This window comes from Portunus trituberculatus, chromosome 38 (assembly GCF_017591435.1).
Source record: "Portunus trituberculatus isolate SZX2019 chromosome 38, ASM1759143v1, whole genome shotgun sequence".
Classification (NCBI taxonomy): Eukaryota; Metazoa; Arthropoda; class Malacostraca; order Decapoda; family Portunidae; genus Portunus; species Portunus trituberculatus.
In genome coordinates, this window is record NC_059292.1 from 38,799,030 (window position 1) to 38,821,542 (window position 22,513).

The window sequence follows — 22,513 nt, forward strand, 5'->3', positions numbered from 1 at the left end:
TCATATTTTTAGGAATATATCTTAATTCGGTTTATCTTTCATTTGACAGGAAAGAAGTAGCAAATTAGCAGATCTTTTTTTCCTTCACCTTTATTTTAGTATCTTTACCCAACCCTCCCTCACGGCAAATAAGAAAGAAAAATAAACCAGCGATCTCTAATATATTTAATCACATCCATGCCTTTCCAAATATATATACCCGCACGATAACTAACATGGAATAGATGCATGGCAGGTCCTCTTCGGCATTCCTGGAGTATATCTGATATATATGTTCTGGAGCGCTGTAATCTTGTTTATACACCCTCCTCTGTAATTTGGACTTACCAGTTCCATTTCAAAAGCCAATAAGAAAACAAAAAATACAAAAATAGTAGTTTCTTATTACATAAAAAAAAACATTATTAAGTATATAATTTTCTAACGGAACATTGAAATTCCGCCTGAACAAAGCACTGGGAAATGACGGAGATGCTTAGAAAATAACAGGTCGGGAAGAGACGAGACAGATATCCTGCGTTCAGAAGAGAGACGATGACGAAGACTTGAGGACCGTGTGAGGGCGAGACCAGCGAGGGAACTTGCTGGCAGCCATCATCAGAGTCTCGCCAACCAGCAGCAGAAAGCCAAGCAGCGCACCAAGGAAGAGGAGGTAAAAGGCACCCTGAAGCTGCTCCACGCCCAACACCACCAGGCCGCCATTCCCCGCCTCCTGCACCGTCAGTGTGTGTGTGTGTGTGTGTGTGTGTGTGTGTGTGTGTGTGTGTGTGTGCGCGCGCACGCCGCGAGGAGAGAAAGGAAGGGGCAGTGTGAAAGTGAGGAAGAACGTGGGTATGAAAGTGAGGTAAATGAATGAGGATGTTTAAAAGGAAGCTTCATACACACACACACACACACACACACACACACACACACACACACACACACACACACACACCGCGTAGTGTAGTAGTTAGCATGCTCGACTTATAATCGAGAGGGTCCGGGTTCGTATCCCGGGAAGCGGCGAAGCAAATGGGCAAGCCTCTTAATGTGTAGCCCCTGTTTACCTAGCAGTAAATAGGTACGGGATGTAACTCGAGGGGTTGTGGCCTCGCTTTCCCGGTGTGTGGAGTGTGTTGTGGTCTCAGTCCTACCCGAAGATCGGTCTATGAGCTCTGAGCTCGCTCCGTAATGGGGAAGACTGGCTGGGTGACCAGCAGACGACCGTGGTGAATTACACACACACACACACACACACACACACACACACACACACACACACACACACTTTCTAATACTGCACGTTTGTGAAAAAGCTTTCTAGGTTTTCAAATTCGTGCACAAATAGTTGAAATACAAATCCACAAAAGCAATTATTGTGAAAGAAAAATAATATACAACAGATGAAAGAAAACGAGTGAATGGGCTGAGTGAGCAAACATGTGAGCAAGTGACTGAGTGAGTGAGTCAGACAGTGAGTGAACTAACCAGTAATTGAGGGAGTGAACCGAGTGAATGAATGAGTAAAACCTCCTTGCAAAGAATTGATAACTTATAAGAAAGGAAAGTTAGAAAAGATATTATGCACCTGATACGTTTTTTTCTTTTTTTTTCTTTTTCGAAAATCCTAATGGAAAATTCAAGTTTTCTTTATGGATGCTTACTAGTAGTGGTGGTGGTGGTGGTGGTGCTGGTGGTGCTGGTAGGTGTGATCTCTACTACAACTATTTACCTATCTATCATTATTGTCATCATTAATCTCTTTATTTCTAGTAGTAGTAGTAGTAGTAGTAGTAGTAGTAGTAGTAGTAGTAGTAGTAGTAGTAGTAGTAGTTACAAAAAGTAGTAATAAAAGTACGATGATAATACTACCGTCACTCTAAAAATAACAGCATCAACAACAACAACAACAACAACAACAACAACAACAACAATAACAACGAAAGAAAAGAAACGACCACACTGAAACTAAACTAGTCCAGGAAGAAGAAACAAAAAGAAGAGGAGACGAGGAGAACAGAGAGCTGATCAGACAAGGAAGCGAGTTTGAACTAATAATTATGATAGCGGAAGGCAAGAGATGATAACATAAAAAAGAAATCAAGAACAACAAGAAAAACTAAAGAAGAGCAGAAATGAAGAAGGAAATACGAAGAGAAAGGTGGATATGAAAGCTATAAATAAGAAAAACAGGTTGTGATAACAGTGAACGTGTGTGTGTGTGTGTGTGTGTGTGTGTGTGTGTGTGTGTGTGTGTGTGTGTGTGTGTGTGTGTGTGTGTGTGTGTGTGATGTTGAAGGGCGTGGTACAGTGATCCAATAAAGCAAGAGATAAGTAAGTAAACAGAAGTAAGTAAACGGAAGAAGAGTGACACGGAACTACTAGTAAGCGGAGACGATAAAGAAGATGAGAGGTGAACTGGTAAGACGAGTTGAGAGAGAGAGAGAGAGAGAGAGAGAGAGAGAGAGAGAGAGAGAGAGAGAGAGAGAGAGATACAGGTCAGCTACAAGTTAATAGTAAACGACTGTACGAGTATACAATACACACACACACACACACACACACACACACACACACACACACACACACACACACACTTAATTTAGTAGCCAATCATACTCCATTTTCCAATATGTATTAATTTCTGATCAACCATCGTCACTTATTACTGCCGATTGTTTGTCGTCAATAAGGACACGTGATATGAACCCAAACAAGGAAGAAAGGAGACGAAATTCAACTTAAAACATCTCAACACACGTCAGAACACAGACGAGACTAAGGAACGAGACTCAACTGTTCCTCCCTTACTTTAAGCGCTCTAACACACTCACTCACAGAAACATGCAAAACTAACACATTTCCACCTCATAAGCACATAAAAAACGTTCTTGAAACGCATTATCACCACACACTCACTATCTTTCCCTCTTACTGATTTGCACATTCTAACGCACTTTCTATTGCTTTAACATGTGTATCCACTTTTCTATAAGAGATCGTAGCTATATACTCTTCTAGGAACTCTCTACTTTTTGCATCACCAGGGAAACAATACTTGAGGCAAAATGGAAGAAGTTAAATATGGATGTTGGAAAATAAAGGAAGCTACAACAACCCATGATTTCTACAGGTGGTGGTACCTGTGAAAAGTGTACCTATCTATTTCCATTTATCATCCCCATCCATAAGTGTGTAATTTGAACCTCTCTCTGTTGACAACTCAGCGCTATCGCCATCATTACTGAGCGTTAACTACACTCAAAGCAAGCTAACAACAACAATTTCATTCGTTCTCTATTATTTTCACTCTGTTGTGCTTTAATATCTGGTAAGACATCGGGGAATCTATTCTTTTAATTCCCTTTTCTTTAAAGTACGCGACTGAAAAGATTTTGTGTAGAGCTTCTAGTTTTGAGTTGTAAGATTACGAAGTTCTTGAGTGAATAATAGCCAGAAAATAAAAAATTTTGCACTAATATTCCTCCCACTATGAAAACATGGATTCACAAAACAGAGACGTACAGCATTCCATCCCTGAGCGTTATGAAGCTTCAATATTCACTAATACCTACACAACATTAATAGTTCAGGAATACTAAGTGGGACTTTTTTTCGTTTTATGTTGCCCTTGGCCAGCTTAACCCTCTTACATTAGAAAATAAAAATCACACGCGCTGTTTCGGCACTCACCAGATATCAATAGTTTTGTTTTGCTTATTTTTCGATCTGTTATCAGAATGCAATGCAGTTACTAAATTAATTCCAAGAGTTCGCTGATAAAATGTTGTTTTCTTAATTAGTTTACAATTCTATCGCCTGAGGTCTGTGTTTGCGAACTATATCGATACTAAGTCATTCACACTCGCCAGACGACATTGCGGTCACCAAACCAGTTCATGACTTGGCGATGGAGGGCGGTGCCGGCCATGCTAATAAGGCTTATCACACGTAGACGAGGGAAACACCTAAAATGTTCAACTATTCAGCCGTGAGTTTGGTGTTTGTCGAACGAACAAGCAGAGTAATCACACCGCAATAGGAAGCCAGAGCACCGTGACCGCCGTGGTGGTGGCCAGGTGGTCAAGAGAGTTGAGTTTGTCTTCTAATGGCGCTGAACAATATACTAATCGTTCACTATACGAGTAAGAAGTCGACAAACTATGCGAGTGATTAGCAAGATGGTTCGTGAGCCACCTGTCTCTCCTTCAACTTGACTTAATTTTTTCCTACGCTATTATTTTTCCTACCTCCACGTTTTCCTTAACCAATGCCGTCTATCATCAATCAACTTACTTTCTATTCATACTTTTACTTTTTCCCTCTTATACTTAAATCCTTGCATTTTCTTCACCAATACTTATACACGGCCCTCCGCCTTTCAATCTACTCCAACTACGCAGTGAAGGGCGTTACGGACTTTGCATGGATGCTGGGAATTCGGTGCGAGATTGTTGCATCAATAGTCACAACAATCGGATAACAGGGCGGGTGTGGTCATAAGCAGCACAGCGAATACGTGGCACATGCAAGAAACAGGCTGTGCAGACATCAGGGCCAAGAGTCACGAGTGTTTCTCCTATTAATCACGTAGTAATTTTGTTCTACTTGTGACTAAAAAAAACTAGAAACACTCTTAAAAACATGTACGAATTCAACTAAGGCTTTTGAATATAGTGGAACTGCGGCGAAGAAGCGTTTCAGAATATTTAGTCCCCTTACCTCTGAGGGCGTGGTAGGCAGGGCAGCGCGGGAGGTGCTCAAGGCACGGGCTGCCCTGCTAGCCGTGGCAATGAGGTCGTCCATCCAATGCTTGACCAACCCCGCCTCCAATAGCCTCTGCTTCATCCGGTCAATGCTGTGGCGGATGGGCGCGCCCTTCCTGAACCAACAGGAGATATGAATGTATAGAAAAAAAAGAGAGAAAGTTAGAGAGAAAGTTAGATAGATAAACAGACAGATAGATAAACAGATAGATAGATAAACAGAGAGAGAGAGAGAGAGAGAGAGAGAGAGAAATATATGGATAGACATACACTAACATACATACATACATATATACATAAATAATAAGCAAACAGAAGAACAAAACACTCAACACAGAATAGGTAACAACACTAAACTTATAAAAAAAAAAAATAATAATAATAATGATAATTGCAGGAATAGTTTGAAGACAGAACACTCAACTGCAGGCGTAAACGAGGGAAAGTATTCGAAGAAGTGGGCGAGACAGGATAAGGAAAAAAAAAAAAAAAAGGAAGCTATTATCAGAAGAGAGTCCTTAATTAGTCTGCGCTTTGGTTGAGCTGTGGAAAGAAAGTATTTTAAGTTGTATAAAATTAAGCCTTGGAAGAAAGTGTTTTTGAGCTGTGTGTTTGGCGGGTTGTGGTGGTGTTTACGGGGAAAGTTGCGGGCGGGAAGCAATGTTCTGGCAGCGGTCCGTCAACCAAGACTGTACTCACGACTGTCAGCTGTGCCTTGGGAAAACAGTGGCGAGTGACAAAGGCAACAGTGAGAAAGAGGGAGAGGAGGAAACTTATTATGAAGGCACAGAAGAAAGGGAACTGAAGAGAGAGAGAGAGAGAGAGAGAGAGAGAGAGAGAGAGAGAGAGAGAGAGAGAGAGAGAGAGAGAGAGAGAGAGAGAGAGAGAGAGAGAGAGAGAGAGAGAGAGAGAGAGAGAGAGAGAGAGAGACTGATACTGATACATTTATTGGGCCTTTATGGGTACATTAAAATCAGTATGATACAAAATGTGAAGAATTCCCTCGGTCTGTTGAGCATAAGCTCTTTGACCTATTTGAAATTTATGTTAGGCCGACGCGGTTAGTTGTAGAGGCCTAATTACTATACATATATTTACAAACAAGTAAATTAAAGATTTCCTAACTAAATTCCACTTCTACAACCAAATATACATCTACATAACACATATGTAATAAATGCAGTAATAAATACAGTAGTGGATGAAAATGACAAATAGAATAACAGTAATAGAAACAATAGATAAAGATAAATGATAAATAATAGTAAAGAGAAATAAATATAATAACATAGCAATGATATTGAAATAATAATAATATAATAATATAATAATTATAATAATAATAGTAAACGTACAATAATAAAACAATTTACATTAAACATTAATAATAATGATACATTAATAGATAATAAAATAAATGAAAATTATACAAATAATAACAATCACATTACAATAATAATAAAATATAATATTATAATGATAATAATACTATAATAATAATAATAATAATAATAATAATTATTATTATTATTATTATTATTATTATAATAATAATAATGATAATAATAAATAATAAATTATAATAGTAAATGTACTATAATAATAAAACAATTTACAACAAAACAATAATAAACAATACAGTAATAAATGATAAAAATACAAATAATAATGAGAAATTATACAAAATTAACAATCACATATTACAATAATAATAATAACAATATAAATACTATGATAATAATGATACTATAATAATGATAATAAAATAATAATAATAATAATAATAATAATAATAATAATAATAATAATAATAATAATAATAATTATAATAATAATGATAATGATAATAATAATAATAATATAATGATAATAATAATAATTATAATAATAATAATGATAATAATAATAATACAGAGCAATAAATAAAGGTCCCTAATATTTACTCAGGAAAAATTGTTTTATCTTGTTCTTAAAAATTTGAGGCGATTTAATATTTCTAAGTTGTTCTGGTAGCTGGTTCCACTCTTTGACACCTCTGGTTGTGACATATTGCTGTGCGTGGGATGTTCGACACAGCGGGAGCTTTAAATCATATGGTCTGCGGGTATTAGGGTTGTTAGACATGAAGTGGAATGTGTCGTCTGACTGTTGTGAATATAGTGACTTGTGAACAAAGATGTTAGTCTGGAGAGATATTATGTCGCTTAGTTTTAGTAATCTAAGGTCATTAAATAATGGGCCAGTATGGGCTGAACGATGACTAAATGACATGACTCGCAGTAGCTTCTTTTGTGCGACAAAAATATTGTCTATGATGGTACTGCCTGCTCCCCCCCAAATGGCACAACAATACAAAAATTTGTGTACGCTAATGATATATATATTTGTCTTAAACAATGAAGAGAAAGATTATTTCTTATCTTGTATATAATTCCAGTTAGTTTATTAGTTTTAACAATAAGCTCACTAATTTGTGATCTCCATTTTAGCTTTTGATCTATCATTATGCCCAGAAATCTACATTCTGACACTTGGTTTAATAACTTGTTGTTAATATAAACATTAATATTGACTGTATTCGTCATGAGTGGGGAGGATAACATGCAATGAGTTTTAGAAATATTTAAGGTAAGTTTATTGCTGTGAATCCAGTTTGCAACTTTCACTAGTTCAGCATTAAGAGTATTGGTGATGATGTTTAAATTCTCCCTTGAATGTAAATAGTGGTGTCGTCGGCAAAAGAATGAAATTAAGTTTGTCAGAGATCCGTGTTATGTCATTTACGTACAATAAAAAGAGAATTGGGCCTAAAATTGATCCTTGAGGAACACCACAGCTAATGGGAACATATGATGATTTGCCGTTATTGTACACTGTGTATTGTTTTCTGGAAGATAGATAACTTTGAAACCAAGCATGTGGTAACCCCCGAATGCCGTACGTTTTTAACTTTACTAAGAGGATTTCATGGGATATTGTATCAAAGGCCTTTGAAAAGTCACAAAAAACTGATATTTGCTGTAATTTATTGTCTATTGCATTGTGAATATTTTGACAAAGTTTGTGTAGGGCAAGTTCAGGAGAAGAATTAGGGCGAAATCCGAATTGTGATTCAGATAGGATTGAGTACTTACTAAGGTAGTCCATCAACCTGTTACATACAATTTTTTCAAAGATCTTACTGATACTAGGGAGAATTGATATTGGCCTGTAGTTAGTGTGTACGTTTCTCTCACCTTTTTTGTGGACTGGTATAACTCTGGCTATTTGTTAATGTTTAGGAAAAATGGGGAGATTTCGTCGCAACATTTTTTATGACCTTGATATTGATGTCATCAAAACCCGGAGCGGCTGATTTTAAACTTATTACAATATCTTTTATTTCTTGTTGTGTTGTACGGTATAAAAAGAAAAGACTGAACAGGTCGTGGCAAAAATGAAGAAAACGAGACTGTCGATTGCTGTACTTTATTAGCTAGAGTAGTTGCTATGTTGCCAAAGTATTCGTTAAATGATGTTGCTATTTCTGAGGGGGTGTGCAGTGTTTTATTATCGAAAGACATTATATCTGGTAACTTCTTGTCTTTGTGTCTTCCCATTAAGAGATTGATTGTTTCCCATGTCCTTATAGGATTACCCGAGTCATCTTCGAGTCGACTTTTATAATAGTTTTCTTTGGCTGTTCTTATTAGCGAGGTGAGCATGTTTCTATATTGCTTAAATGATTTTTCATTTAAGAGAGAGAGAGAGAGAGAGAGAGAGAGAGAGAGAGAGAGAGAGAGAGAGAGAGAGAGAGAGAGCACGTGAAGGTGATAGGCAATGTATATATTTTTTTTATAAAAAGACAAGAATGGACTGAAAAATAGAGAAAATGGAGAAAAGAAAAAGAGGAAAGCTTGTTTGTATCACGTAAGGAAAGAAGGAACAGGAAGGTAAAGAAGATGGAAAAGGAAACAAGATTGGAAAGGACTTTTCACATTCAGAAAGAAGGAAAAGACAAAAAATGAAAAGAGGAAAAGGATAGAAAGAAGGTGAGAAAGATTTTTAATAAGAATAAAAGAGACTAAGGAGTAAAAAATCATCTCACATTACCTTCTTTCTTCCTATTCTTGGTCCGTTCGTCTCGTATTTAGTCACATAAAAAAAAATATGTACATTCTCGTGAACGCCGAGTGTCAATGCAGAGTGACTACAGCAGTTTCGGTACAGTTGGCAAGCCGGTTGTCTGAAGCATCACGAAGTTCAAGTGTTGTATCGTTCCGTGATTCGAACCCTTAAGTGATGCGCCGAAGGTATCATATTTGAGCTCGAAGTACGTTTTTTTTTTTTTTTTTTTTTTTTAACTTTCTTCGTTCAGAGTCAAAATTAATCGTTATTTGGTAAGGATACTTTCCGGGGGAAGCTTGAATGTCTGAATCTTATATGAGTCCACGATTCAGTCAAAATATTAAATATAACTATCAATCAGTCTATATAAGTACCATTCCATTTTCTTTTTTTCAGCAACCACGAGTTGTTTTGTTTTGCATCCCGTTCTATTTTTTTATTGTATCTTCTATAGCACACATTGCCTCATGTTTTATTTATTCATTTATTTATTTATTTATTTATTTTACACTCCGTCTTATTTGCTTCTTGCACTATATATAAACAACATCTATGTATATTTCCTTCACTTCATGTCCTATTTATTTCACATCACGTTTTATTTGCTTTATGTGTACCTTCTTAAACACCCATCACCTCATGCTCTACTTTTCACATCCCGTCCTATTTGCTTCTTGAAAATCTTATAAACACCTTTCCATGTATGTACCTTTCACCTCATATTTCATTTTCTCACATCTCGTCTTATTTGCTCTTTGTATCTTCTATAACATCCTTTCTTGCATATTCCCTTCATCCCCCTTTAAACTTTTTTCATATCTTCTTTTTTTTCGAGTTAGTTCATTATCTTTCCAACTTTTCGTATCAGTCGTGAATTCTCTCCAGTCTTTTCCATTACTGGCTTAATTTAGAACTATTATCGAACGCTCTCACCTATAGCGTAATGAATCAATTAAACTAACCCAACCATTCATTGATGTCTAACACTTTTATTCGTACACATTGTCTAAACTTCCCGGGCGTTTCTCTTTTACGTTATGCCGATGCTCCATGTTTCCAGGCCACACTGTACCACGCCCCTGACCATGCCATCAACCTGCACTACCTCTGCCCTCCAGTGTTTCCTGCTACCAACCGCCTCTCTCTCTTTCTCGCATGAACTATTTCACTCAAATCAATATTGGTCTTATCGATTTCATCACGGATATTTTCACCTACTTGAAACACCCCGCCTCTTCTACGGGATGAGTCATTACAAAATAGGAAATAAAAAAAAACGTTGATTTCCAGTTATTTTCACTTCACTGTTGTACTGATAAGGAAATAAAAGGCTGAAGTGAAAACTGGGCGGGCAGGAGAGTGCTGGCCCGAGGCAGTGCCACCACAAAGCCGGTGTTTGGCGTGTGGCGTGTGGTGTGGCGTTGTGCAGGTGGCAAGCGTCGTCTGCGGGTAAAGTATTACCAGGAAATAAGTACAGACACTTTCTAAGTCAATGCAAAGGACTGGTTATGTATCAGCCAAATTACAGGTTAACAATGGGCGTGACGCGTCTCGGTAGTTGTGCCTAGTAACCATAGCTAAAGGTATCCGCGGGGTTGGGGGGAGCGTGGGCAGTCAACAGGGTAGTTTACCCACACGTTATCCTGGGGAAGGTAAACTGTAGTGGGAATCCTGGGAAGGTAAACTGTGGGAAGCCTAGTGTCACGGTGATTCTGTATCTCTGGGTAAGGCTAAGAGATCTCACCATAGACAATCCTTTCAACACTGGGACGTATTTTTATCATGAGTTTTTAGTATGATTAGACGATTTTATGATTAGGAAGGATCTAAGGAGGCCAGAACATTAATGGCCAGAGTCTTCACTATTTCAATTCTCACATAGTTTCTGAAGCTGTATAAAATCACCAAATAGTAACCAGAATGAATATGAAAAACGCGACATGGTACTGAAAGGGTTAAGGGCTAATGAGACGAGGATGAGCATAGATACACCTACGTGCTACACAACCTTAGATCGAAAGTTACCACTGAATACATCATCTTGTGTGGAGACCTTCAACAAGGCCAGAGAACCAGACCGCTGTGATACCAGACCGCAGCCACAACAACTACACCGCCTCTAGCTTCTCAGGTTAGCGGTCACCACCTGATAAATGTACTACACAGCAGAGTGGCGCCTAGTGACCGCCTTGTTATGGCTCATTAAACTAACCTATCCATCAGCCATTGCAGATCTTGTTAACATAGAAAACGTGATCTTGAATAAACAGTAGCGCGCTTGGCAGATTGTTTCCGCAACAGGCGCGTTTATACCTACTGAAAATAAGAGATAGAAAAATATGTCTGGAGCTTCTGTTAATAAAGTTTCGCTCTGGTTAATGCTTGTTGCTTCCCCGTCAATATCTACTTCTGAATACCAAAGAGTACCCCATGCGAAGAGTAAAGACCGTACTCCTTAACATTTCGTGGTGCTTCCTTTAATATTTCAACAGAAGTGAAAGTTACGTACTTAGATGTCGAAGGTGTTTCCGTGATTCTGGTATTAGTTTAGTGATGAGAGAGAGAGAGAGAGAGAGAGAGAGAGAGAGAGAGAGAGAGAGAGAGAGAGAGAGAGAGAGAGAGAGAGAGAGAGAGAGAGAGAGAGAGAGAGAGAGCGCTACCCACCTATGTAATCTCTAACAACATTACTGGTGGGAGAACAAGAGGTTACAAATACGAGCTTCTAATATTCTGCATTTTAATAGGCTTTGTATCCTCATTAGCTAGTAGTGTCATTATTTTTTACTCATTATCCCCAGGTAACACAACCAGTCTGGTCAGCACCGTCTATGTTGTTGGTCTGCATTCTCAAACCTTCCACTGTCTCATCTCTACTTTCAACAGGCTTTAGAGAAAGTTAATGGGTTTTCAAGAGTATTTTCATGATTTTTGTGATACTTTAACGATTCTATATTATTACAGGAGAAAAAAAGCACTTATGAGAAGTCAACTATATTCTGTTCACTATTGCTAGAGGCACAAGCCCCTCCTGCCAGGTGGGGCACGTCAGGGGATCAACACTCTGGCCGAGTACTGGTTGGTCGTGTTTAGTGGAAAGCGTACATTTTACAGTGCTCCATTTTTTCTTTACTAACACACAAACTGTTTGCTCCTAGTACATGAAAACCATCATTCACTGTCTTCACTAAATATCTTACTACTTGAACACAAAAGTAAGTCAGTAGTACTCTAGGAGAAAACACCAAGGAGTATATAAGCTTCTAAATTTCTGGTCTGCTGAGAGAATGATAGAATATATCATTACACTCGTATATGACCACAGCTTGTCCTATTATGACTAATCTCTATAAGAATACAGGCTGTCTTTTGTAGTTCACACCGCGGCTGCCACTCTCCTGAAAGGGATACCTGCATGCCTTTCCCCGACCCTCTTTCCACACACTCATACAGCGGCTGCCAATCTCCTGAAGGGGATAACTACATCCTTATCTCTGCATCCTCTTTACGACTACACTCTTATCGTTGCCCCGCTACTCAAAACTTTCTATTCCCTTTCACTCCTGAGAATGCACTTTCTTTCTACCCTCGACTTGTCACCTTAGAAACAGGTCCCTTCCAGTTCGATATATAAATAAACAAATAAATGTCATCATATCTTGGTAAGTTAAGTGTATTTTCTTCTTATCCTTATACTACTTTATTCTTTTATTTAGTGTTATTTTCTACAGTTTATTTATCAATTTTCTTTACGATGATACTTAGCGAAATTTGCAGAAAACTGGAGTTCTTTATTTTTAATCTCTTCCTTCTACCTTTTTCTATTAAATGGGGAATGGAAATACGTGTGTGTAATTTCACCTCGATCGTCTGCTGGTCATCCAGCCAGTCTTCCCCATTACGGAGCGAGCTTAGAGCTCATAGACAGATCTTCGAGTACGACCGAGACCACATCACACACAACACACACCGGGAAAGTGTGTGTGTTTCACTGTTTGATCTGCTGCAGTCTCTGACGAGACAGCCAGACGTTATCCTACAGAACGAGCTCAGAGCTCATTATTTCCGATCTTCGGATAGGCCTGAGACCAGGCACACACCACACACCGGGACAACAAGGTCACAACTCCTCGATTTACATCCCGTACCTACTCACTGCTAGGTGAACAGGGGCTACACATCAAAGGAGACACACCCAAATATCTCCACCCGGCCGGGGAATCGAACCCCGGTCCTCTGGCTTGTGAAGCCAGCGCTCTAACCACTGAGCTACCGGGCGTGTGTGTGTGTGTGTGTGTGTGTGTGTGTGTGTGTGTAATTCACCACAGTCGTATGCTGTTTTCCAGCCAGCCTTTCCCCTACGTAAAGAGGTCAGACCTAATACTGACCGATCTTCGGGTAGGACTGAGACCACATCACACACCACACACACCGGGAAAGCGAGACCACAACCCCTCGAGTTACATTCCGTATCTACTTGGTGTTTAGGTGAACAGGGGTTACACATGAAGAGGTTTGCCCATTTGCCTCGTCGCTTCCCGAGACTCGAGCCCGGGCCCTCTCGGTTGTGAGCCGAGCGTGCTAGCCACTACACTACGCGGTGTGTGTGTGTGTGTGTGTGTGTGTGTGTGTGTGTGTGTGTAATTTCACCACGGTCGCCTGCTGGTCACCCAGCCAGTTTTCCCCATTACGTAGCGAGCTCAGAGCTCATAGACCGATCTTCGGGTAGGACTGAGACCACATCAACACACAACACACCGGGAAAGCGAGGCCACAACCCCTCGAGTTACATCCCGTACCTATTTACTGCTAGGTGAACAGGGGCCACACATTAAGAGGCTTGCCCATTTGCCTTACCGCTTACCGGGACGGGACTTGAACCCGGCCCTCTCGATTGTGAGTCGAGCGTGCTAAGCACTACACTACGCGGTGTGTGTGTGTGTGTGTGTGTGTGTGTGTGTGTGTGTGTTTCACTGTTTGATCTGCTGCAGTCTCTGACGAGACAGCCAGACGTTACCCTACGGAACGAGCTCAGAGCTCATTATTTCCGATCTTCGGATAGGTCTGAGACCAGGCACACACCACACACCGAGACAACAAGGTCACAACTCCTCGATTTACATCCCGTACCTACTCACTGCTAGGTGAACAGGGGCTACACGTGAGAGGAGACACACCCAAATATCTCCACCCGGCCGGGGAATCGAACCCCGGTCCTCTGCATTGTGAAGCCAGCGCTCTAACCACTGAGCTACCGGGTGTGTGTGTGTGTGTGTGTGCGTGTGTGGTGCATAATGACGACACGAGCACAAACACGCGGTGGTTTACTTCAAATCTTGCAAACACAAGCGTGGGATCGGGCAGACGTCCACGCGTAGGTTCGAATCCCACCACGTACAGCCTTAAACACTTTGCCATTTGTCGAGTGGTTTAAAGTTACCTACATGTCACCATGATACCCAGGTTCTAGGTGGTTACACTCAAGATGAGCTTGAGTGGTGATATGGGCCCTAATATGGGTACCACTATAAATAAAATTGCCTGCGTCACTAATGGGCGGAAGCTGAACAGCGCTTCCTACACACTCTTCAAGTGTGCCTACAGGCGCTATAGGCCTTAACGTAAAAAAAAAAAAAAAAAAAAAAAAAACAGCGTGAACCGAGGCATTACACGTGCGTTTCTCATTACCAGCCAATCGACCTGCTGCTTGCTCCCTCCAATTTCTTTCCTCTTAATTTTTACTCCTCAGTCATCATTTATATGGTTTCCTTACACGTCTTCATCACCTGTCAGTCAGCCTGTTGCTTCCTCTTGGTACAATCAGTCAGAAAGTCAGAATGTCGTGTAACTTTCCAGATTTTCTTCAAGGAAAAAAAAAAACAGTGGCACTCACAGACAATCAATAACTGACACGTACTTACCCAAAATCCAATTTATAACCCACCATAATTAAAATCCAAAAAACCCACATAGATAAAAAAAAAAAAATAGATAAACCAGGATAAAAACAACAAGAAAACCTGGTAAAAAAATCATTGAAACTCACAAATAAGTAATGAATAACACGCATTTACCCAAAGCTCCATCCATAACCCACCACAATTGCCAAAAAATTAATAGCAGAGATAAAAAATAAACTAGGATAAAAACAGCAAGAATAAAATTGGTAAAAAGAATCACTCCCATTGACAAACACGTAACAAGCAACACACACTCACCTAAACCCCCATCCATAACCACCATAGTTAATATACTCTTGCCGGCTGGTGTGTAGTGGTGTGTAGCCCAGCCGGTTGGTGTAGTGGGCCCCTATTAGCGAACGTATGTAGTATTTCCAGGTGAGGAAGGCGTGATGACCCTCAAGCACCCGCGCCAGGTGTTCCTCTGCCCCCAGCACCTGCCGCAGCCCAGCAGGTGCGGCACGAGAAAGGGGAAAGGAAGAAGGTGTCAGTTACTCAGATGAAACGTGATGAACGAAAGCGTTTAGTGTGTTTTGGGTGGAATTATTAATGTGTGGAGTGACTGGTGTTGGTAGTAGTAGTAGTAGTAGTAGTAGTAGTAGTAGTAGTAGTAGTAGTAGTAGTAGTAGTAGTAGTAATATCACCTCGTGTGTAGTGATGGGAAGTGATGAAGATTAATGGGTGGTAGGTGGTGATGGGAAGTAATGGATGGTAATGGGGACTAATGAGGAGAAATGGGGAGTGATGGGTAGTGAAAGGGAGTAGTGGAAAACGAAAGAAAGTAATGGGGAATAATGAGGAAGGGATGGACAGTAATGGGAAAAGATTGGGAGTGATAAATAATGACGAAACACACATACACACACACACACACACACACACACACACACACACACACACACACACACACACACACTTTTTCAACGGACACCTTAACTCTACTTCCTAAAAACCAACAACTACCTTATCATCACCACCACCATCACTATCACCACCACCATCACCATCACCACCACCACCACTACCACCACCACCAACATCACCACCACCATCACCACCACCACCACCACCAACACCAACACCAACACCACCACCACCACCACCACGCTTTCTCTGCATCTTAATACTATCATGTACCAGGTTTTGAGACCAAGTGTGTGAAATCAAGCCAAACTGTCCATAATACTGAGAGAAAGCTGACGGATGCTATCACAGAACACCTTAGCACTCAACTTCTTATGCAGGAAACAGAAAAGTAACTCCTGCTATACTTTTGCATGTAAAGTGTGAATTTATCTAGTCATTTTTTGTAAGCTACGTAGCTCTATGTTTTAAGGTGCGTGTAGTTACGTGTGAATTTATCAAGTCATTTATCTGCGTGTTACTTACCTCTATGTTTGTATGTCTGTCCATCTGTTGGATTATTTACTTTTTCTATCTTTCTATCCGTCTGTCTATTTATGTATTCATTTATCTCCCTATCTTCTTATCTATCTCCCTCTCTTCATAATGTAACTTTATGTATTAATGTATCTAGTTATTTGATCTATATACTACTTCAATATCTACCTATCTATCTATCTGTGTATTTATCTGTCTCTCTATCTGTTTACAAGTAATAAGCAAGGTGTAATTAAACAGCTGAGAAAAGAACTAGAAAAAAAAAATCAGATACATGATATACCCCTTTGAAATCTCTCTCTCTCTCTCTCTCTCTCTCTCTCTCTCTCTCTCTCTCTCTCTCTCTCTCTCTCTCTCTCTCTCTCTCTCTCTCTCTCTCTCTCTCTCTCTCTCTCTCTCTCTCTCTCTCTCTCTCTCTCCCTCCCCCATCTCTCTCCCTACCTGTATCCCGGCGTACACCTGCCTGACAGTGGGTACAGAGCTTTCCTTGAACCACTGCCACCCGGAGCCATAGGTACCCTCCATGCCCCACGTCCAGCCTTCCTGTCGCAGCAGCTCCTCCAGTGTGTTGATGGCCGGGGACTTGTCAGGCACGGAGAGGTGGGCGATGAGGGACGAGCGGTAAGCAGCGGTGAGCAACATGCAGAACACCCACCACCACCCAACCAACATCTGTCAGAGAGGAGGGAAGCCAGTGGAGTGTGAAGAGGATTGAGCGGGAGAGAGTAATGGACGGAAGGAAGTCAAGAGAGAGGAGGAAGGAAGGAGAGAGGAATGGACGTAAGGATGTAAAAAAAAAAGAGAGAGAGAGACGGGAGGAAAGTTGGATATCTTCATTGAAAGTCCAGGAGAAAAAAGAATATAGGACAACATCACAAACTGGAATGTAGGACAAGAAGATTTGGAGGGATAGGAAGGAGAGAAAAGAGGGAGGGAAGTTAAGGAGTAAGGGAGGAAAAAGAGAGGGAAGAAAGAAAAGACAAGACTGAATGACCGTGGAGTGTATGCGAGGAGATCTGAGAAGAGAAAGGAAAGGAACGAAGAAAAGAAAGCGTGAGAGAGAAGTAAATGAAGAGACAGGAATGAAGACAGGATTCGCTCACTGAATGATTGGAGTGTATGAGAGAAAGGCTGTGAAGGAGAACACGAAGGAAAGAAGGAAGGAAGGACAGTAAGAGACGAAGAAATGGAATAAAAAAGAAAAGGAAAAATAACAAAGAGCAAAGAAATGGAATGGAGGGAAGGAATAAGGGAGGCAGTGAAAAAAAAAAGTAATGAAAAACTGTTTCATCTGAAGATTGCTAGTAGTGAAGAAAGTAAAGCAGGTGAGGATGGAAGGAGAACAAATGGTGAAGAGGAGCAAAGGACGAACTTAATCTAATGGTTCCGAGATGTTGAAAAGAGACAAACTATGAAGAAGGAATGCAGAGAGTGAAGAAGAGAAGTAAAGGAAAGAAGAGAGGTAGAGAAAAAGAGCAATAAAATGGTAGAATAACTAGATCAAATGTTGGTGAGTTCAATAGGAGAAGTAACTACGAAGGAGGGAGCGAGGGAGAAAAATAAGTAAAGGAGGGGATACACAAAAGCAATAAAGTCCTGTATCAATTAGTGGTTGTCTCGTTACTGGAATACATTTAAGTCGTCTCTCATTTCAGAAAGTTTGTAAGAAAAAATTGGAAAGGGATGACAAAGATTGTGAGGGATTTGAAGTAATGATATTTCCACTTCATTAAGACCGATAACTTGGACAGAATGCAGGAAACTCGCTGTTTGTTTGTTTTTTCCTAAGAGAAACAAGACGATTAAAATAATAAAAACAGACAATACAAAGAAATAAATAAAAATAAAAATACTTTGAACGTCATTGCTGTGAAAAAAACAGACGAACACAAGGAAAGACAGACAAAGACTGTGATAGACAGATAAAGCCTTTCCTGGCATCATAGACAAGAGAGAGAGAGAGAGAGAGAGAGAGAAACAAAGCTAATCTGTCACCTTAACACACTGTACTGAATGACTTTAACTAGTGTGCGATGCTTTCGAAGGGTGAGAGCATGGGTGTTACTTGTATGAACAGGAAAAATGAGAACAAAATACCACCACCACTATTACCACCACCACCACCACCACCACCACCTTCACGTCCACGAGTCTCATCCCCGTATTTGCTCTTTCATCATCACTGCTTAATTTCCAAAGGCTCCAGTTGAAGATACTCGTGTTTTTTAAGAGTTTTTTATGGTTTTGGTGATAGACTGACAGGATTTCTAGTTTATTATAAGGAGAAACTGTCATGGAAACCTCGCTAGTTGTCTCTGTGGCCTTGGAAAATTGTGGTGGTGAGATGGGGAAGGCGTTTCTGAATACGGCCGTCAGTCACCAAAAGCACCGGAACATCAACATCATCACCACCACGATCAAACTTTCACAGCTAAACACCACCACCTCCACCACCACCACCACCACCACCACTACAGACATTCTCAGTAACACGATCATTCGAGTGACTGACTGACTGACTAACCGACCGACTGGCGGACTCTTGCTGTGTTCTTTTCTCCGCGTCACTGCTTATCTGACACGAGAAAGTAAAAGAATAAGAAAAGATATAAATAAAAGGTGTAACTAATCGTGTGTGTGTGTGTGTATGTGTGTGTGTGTGTGTGTGTGTGTGTGTGTGTGTGTGTGTGTGTGTGTGTGTGTGTGTGTGTGTGTGTGTGTGTGTGTGTGTGTGTGTGTGTGTGTGTGTGTGTGTGTGTGTGTGTGTGTGTGTGTGTGTGTGTGTGTGTGTGTGTGTGTGTGTGTGTGTGTGTGTGTGTGTGTGTGTGTGTGTGTGTCTACTCTCTAATCGTGAAACTTTTTAATTTTCTTTTTATTCACCTGTGGTTTATGTTTCAATGTATACAAAATTCTGCAGTGAAATATTACTCTCTCTCTCTCTCTCTCTCTCTCTCTCTCTCTCTCTCTCTCTCTCTCTCTCTCTCTCTCTGGCCCGTCATGTAGGAGGGCATGCAAGGTTCGGGATCCTCCAGCAGCATTCGCCAGGCTGTCAACAGAGATCCGCTCAGCCCACGCCGCCTTAGGTCCCTTGCACCCTCCCCGCCACACGCCCACAACCACGCCTCCTCCAGCGCCCACATCAGTACGCCCGCTGCCAAACTCGCCAGCACCACAGCCGCCCATAACACGTCTTATGAACGAAGGCAAGATTTTATATATAATTACTGCTGGTAAACTTTACTAATTAACACCTTCAGTGCCAAGACGCGTTTCCATATTCATTCTGCTTACTATATGGTGATTTAATACAGCTTCAGATATTCATGTGCGGTATTAAAATAGTGAAGACTGTGGCCATTTATCTTCTGACCTTTATAGACTCTTCCTAATGTCAATAAAATGGTCTAATCCTACATAAGTCTCAAAGTAAAAATATGTCCCATTATTGAAGGGGGTTAATAAACTATCTATATATTCATCGGTCTAAATATTTACCTATAGAAGAAGGAAGTTAGTAAATGTACAAAAATAGTATGGTTGTTAATGTACAAATAGTAAAATGCACTGCAAATCGACACAGTTTCACATATTATTGTTTGTATGTAACTTTACCGATCATCAAACTGTCTATCGATCTATCTGTCAATCAAGCAATCTATCTACAAGGAAAACATCACTTAAACCACCTGGGAAGGGTCTGACGAGGGCGAAGATCTGCGGGAGAGGGCCTGGTTTGCTCGTGACGATGACAAGAGGCTCCGAGATGTACACGCGGGAGTAGTCAACCACGGCCATGCGAGATGGTAGCCAGGACAGCAGCATGGAAAAGTCCGCGCCGTGGTGCTGCAGCGTCCCTACCGTGCCCGTCCAATTGCCGTCCTCCTGCGACACACCCCACTGGTTATCCCACGGCACACGCATCTCGTACCTGAAGGAGGGAGTGGGTGGTGGTAATGGTGGTGGTGGTGATGGTGGTTGTGGTGGCGAGTGAGTGAGTGAGTGAGTGAGTGGGCGAATAGTAGTAGTAGTAGTAATAGTAGTAGTAGTAGTAGTAGTAGTAGTAGTAGTAGTAGTGTAGTAGTAGTAGTAGTAGTAGTAGTAGTAGTAGTAGTAGTAGTAGTAGTAGTAGTAGTAGTAGTAGTAGTAGTAGTAGTAGTACAGTTAACAAAAAATTGAGACAATTATAAACTATTCTCTCTTTATACAACCAGAAAATTAAAACGAAAAAAACAAAAATAGGATAAACCTAACCAAAATAACAAAGCCTAAAAAACATGAACGTGATATCAAAGACACAAATTAACTAAAACACACACAAAACTAACACACTCCCTTCTTGCTTCCCTTCCTACATGAGACTATATAAAGACCAATGTTCCGGATCAGCTTCCAATCCTAAACCCTCATCTGTTCCTGTCACCCCTTATACCAACACGTGGAGAATGCACAGGCACGTCTTGCAAACCGGAGGAAGGAGGTGGAGGAGGTGGAGGAGATGGATGTGGAGGAAGTGGAGTGTTTTGTGCATACTGCCGACATCTGGACCCTTCATTCAGCCACTTCACGTTTCCTTAACCTCTGGAGTCGACGGGGCCATACTGTTACCACTGCTACTCTTATTGTTTGGTTAGGTTGATGTTACTGTTAGTGCTACTGTTGTTACTACTACTGCCTTAACTACTGCTACTACTGCTACTACTACTACTACTACTACTACTACTACTACTACTACTACTACGACTACTACTACTTTTAATGATAAGTTTGACGATAGTAATAATAATAATAATAATAATGATAATAATAATAATAATAATAATAGTAATAATAATAATAATAATAGTAATAATAATAATAATAATAGTAATAATAATAATAATAATAATAATAATAATAATAATAATAATAATAATAATAATAATAATGATAATAATAAAAATAATAATAATAGTAATAATAATAAAAATAATTCTACTTTTGGCATAGTAATATTAAAATAAATTTTACTACTACTACTTCTACTACTACTATTATTACTACTGTTGCTGCTACTGCTACTACCCGGCGGTGGTGGTACTGGAGGTAGTGGTGGTCTCACGTTAATCTTTCACGGCAGCGCCACACGTGTCAAGAAACATATATGTCAAGGCACTAATTTTTCTCGACGCTCCGTTCTTTCTCTTTCTCTCTCTCTTTTTTTTTTTCAGTTTCTTTTTAATGAGGCGTTCAGTTTTTGATGTCCAACAGGCGAACCTTCTAAGCTTCTTTTCTTATCAAAGTTTTTATTTTTTATTTCTCTTTATTCTTTTGTTAAATAATACAACAGGCATGATCTTTACTACCAGCGGTGATGCAAGATGGTTCAAGGAAGAAGAGGAGGAGGAAGAAGAGGAAGAGGAAGAGGAAGAGGAAGAGGAGGAGGAGGAGGAGGAGGAGGAACAAGAATGACTTTGAATATGGAACAATTAAGCAAATGTGTGTGTGTGTGTGTGTGTGTGTGTGTGGGTGGGTGGGTGGGTGTGGGTGTGTGTATGTGTTTGCCCGCGCTCGAGTGTGTGCATGTGTCAGTGTACGCCTGTGTACACACCATACACACACAAAAGAATAAATAAAAAAAAAATTGCAAAAGTCTTTTTATCTTATCTGTCTATCTGTCTGTCCATCTACCTGTCTCTCTAGTTTTCTGTCTATCACATTAACATACACCTCTCCATCTACCAAAACCCATCTACTCTGCACGACACTACCTATAAGCGCCTATAGCCACGCACGTGAAGTTCAAGACGCTGGAGACGGCAGTGAGCATCCTGAAGTCGAGGGAGTCCAGGGGCGTGACTGTGGTGTCCGAGGCGTTGGAGTCCCGGCGAAAGGAGAGGAACGGGTACCAGTCCATTGACACGATCCGGAACTGATGGCCAGCTAGGTTTCCGAACTCATCTGTTGAGAGAGAGAGAGAGAGAGAGAGAGAGAGAGAGAGAGAGAGAGAGAGAGAGAGAGAGAGAGAGAGAGAGAGAGAGAGAGAGAGAGAGAGAGAGAGAGAGAGAGAGAGAGAGAGAGAGTGGGATTGGTGGTGGTGGTGGAAATAAGTGCAATAGGAATTTGACAAAGTTCTGAATCTTTACATATATTTAGATTAGGTCTTTCTTCCATATTCCAATTACTTGTTGGTACACACGGAAGAATGACGACAAGTGAGTGTGCGAGTATTTGATAATTTTTTACCGGTATATAAATAAGTTCACACGCAGTAAGTATACGTTTTATTTTTCTGGTTCTTGAGTGCTCGTGTGTTCGTGCAAT

General features: G+C 40.4%; 2 protein-coding genes across 3 annotated transcripts in view; both read right to left on the reverse strand.

Annotated features, from left to right (window-relative positions):
* Positions 1-150: 150 nt before the first annotated feature.
* LOC123514573 (glutamate receptor ionotropic, delta-2-like) lies at positions 151-17,609 on the reverse strand. Of its 2 annotated transcripts, none has more exons than XM_045272533.1 (4): positions 16,655-17,609; positions 15,071-15,249; positions 4,705-4,864; positions 151-712 (listed from the first exon to the last, which is right to left on the reverse strand). In XM_045272533.1, exons 1-4 carry the CDS (start codon positions 16,883-16,885, stop codon positions 521-523), a joined length of 762 nt encoding a protein of 253 aa, XP_045128468.1. In that variant the 5' UTR covers positions 16,886-17,609; the 3' UTR covers positions 151-520. The 2 variants fall into 2 exon arrangements, 1 of the variants encoding a protein (XP_045128468.1); XR_006677634.1 differs by lacking the exon at positions 151-712 and adding an exon at positions 8,841-10,298 and having other exon boundaries at positions 4,732-4,864.
* Positions 17,610-18,232: 623 nt separating this feature from the next.
* LOC123514931 overlaps positions 18,233-22,513 on the reverse strand; it is a 14,676-nt gene continuing 10,395 nt past the window's right edge. The window contains exons 6-9 of the mRNA XM_045273187.1: positions 21,985-22,150; positions 19,900-20,141; positions 19,206-19,403; positions 18,233-18,249 (exon numbers count right to left, since the gene is read on the reverse strand). Of these exons, the coding sequence (XP_045129122.1) occupies positions 18,233-18,249; positions 19,206-19,403; positions 19,900-20,141; positions 21,985-22,150 (623 nt within the window). The remainder of the gene's footprint in view (positions 18,250-19,205; positions 19,404-19,899; positions 20,142-21,984; positions 22,151-22,513) is intronic.

What these genes read in the sequence shown, in the direction of transcription:
- LOC123514573 (XM_045272533.1), bottom strand. Translation starts at nt 16,885, where the DNA reads ATGTTGGTTGGGTGGTGGTGGGTGTTCTGCATGTTGCTCACCGCTGCT. An exon ending in GGTTATGGATGGGGGTTTAG is followed by an intron (nt 4,865 to 15,070) that starts GTGAGTGTGTGT and finishes CTGTTGGTTCAG; the next exon opens with GAAGGGCGCGCCCATCCGCC. An exon ending in TGCCTACCACGCCCTCAGAG is followed by an intron (nt 713 to 4,704) that starts GTAAGGGGACTA and finishes CTGACGGTGCAG; the next exon opens with GAGGCGGGGAATGGCGGCCT.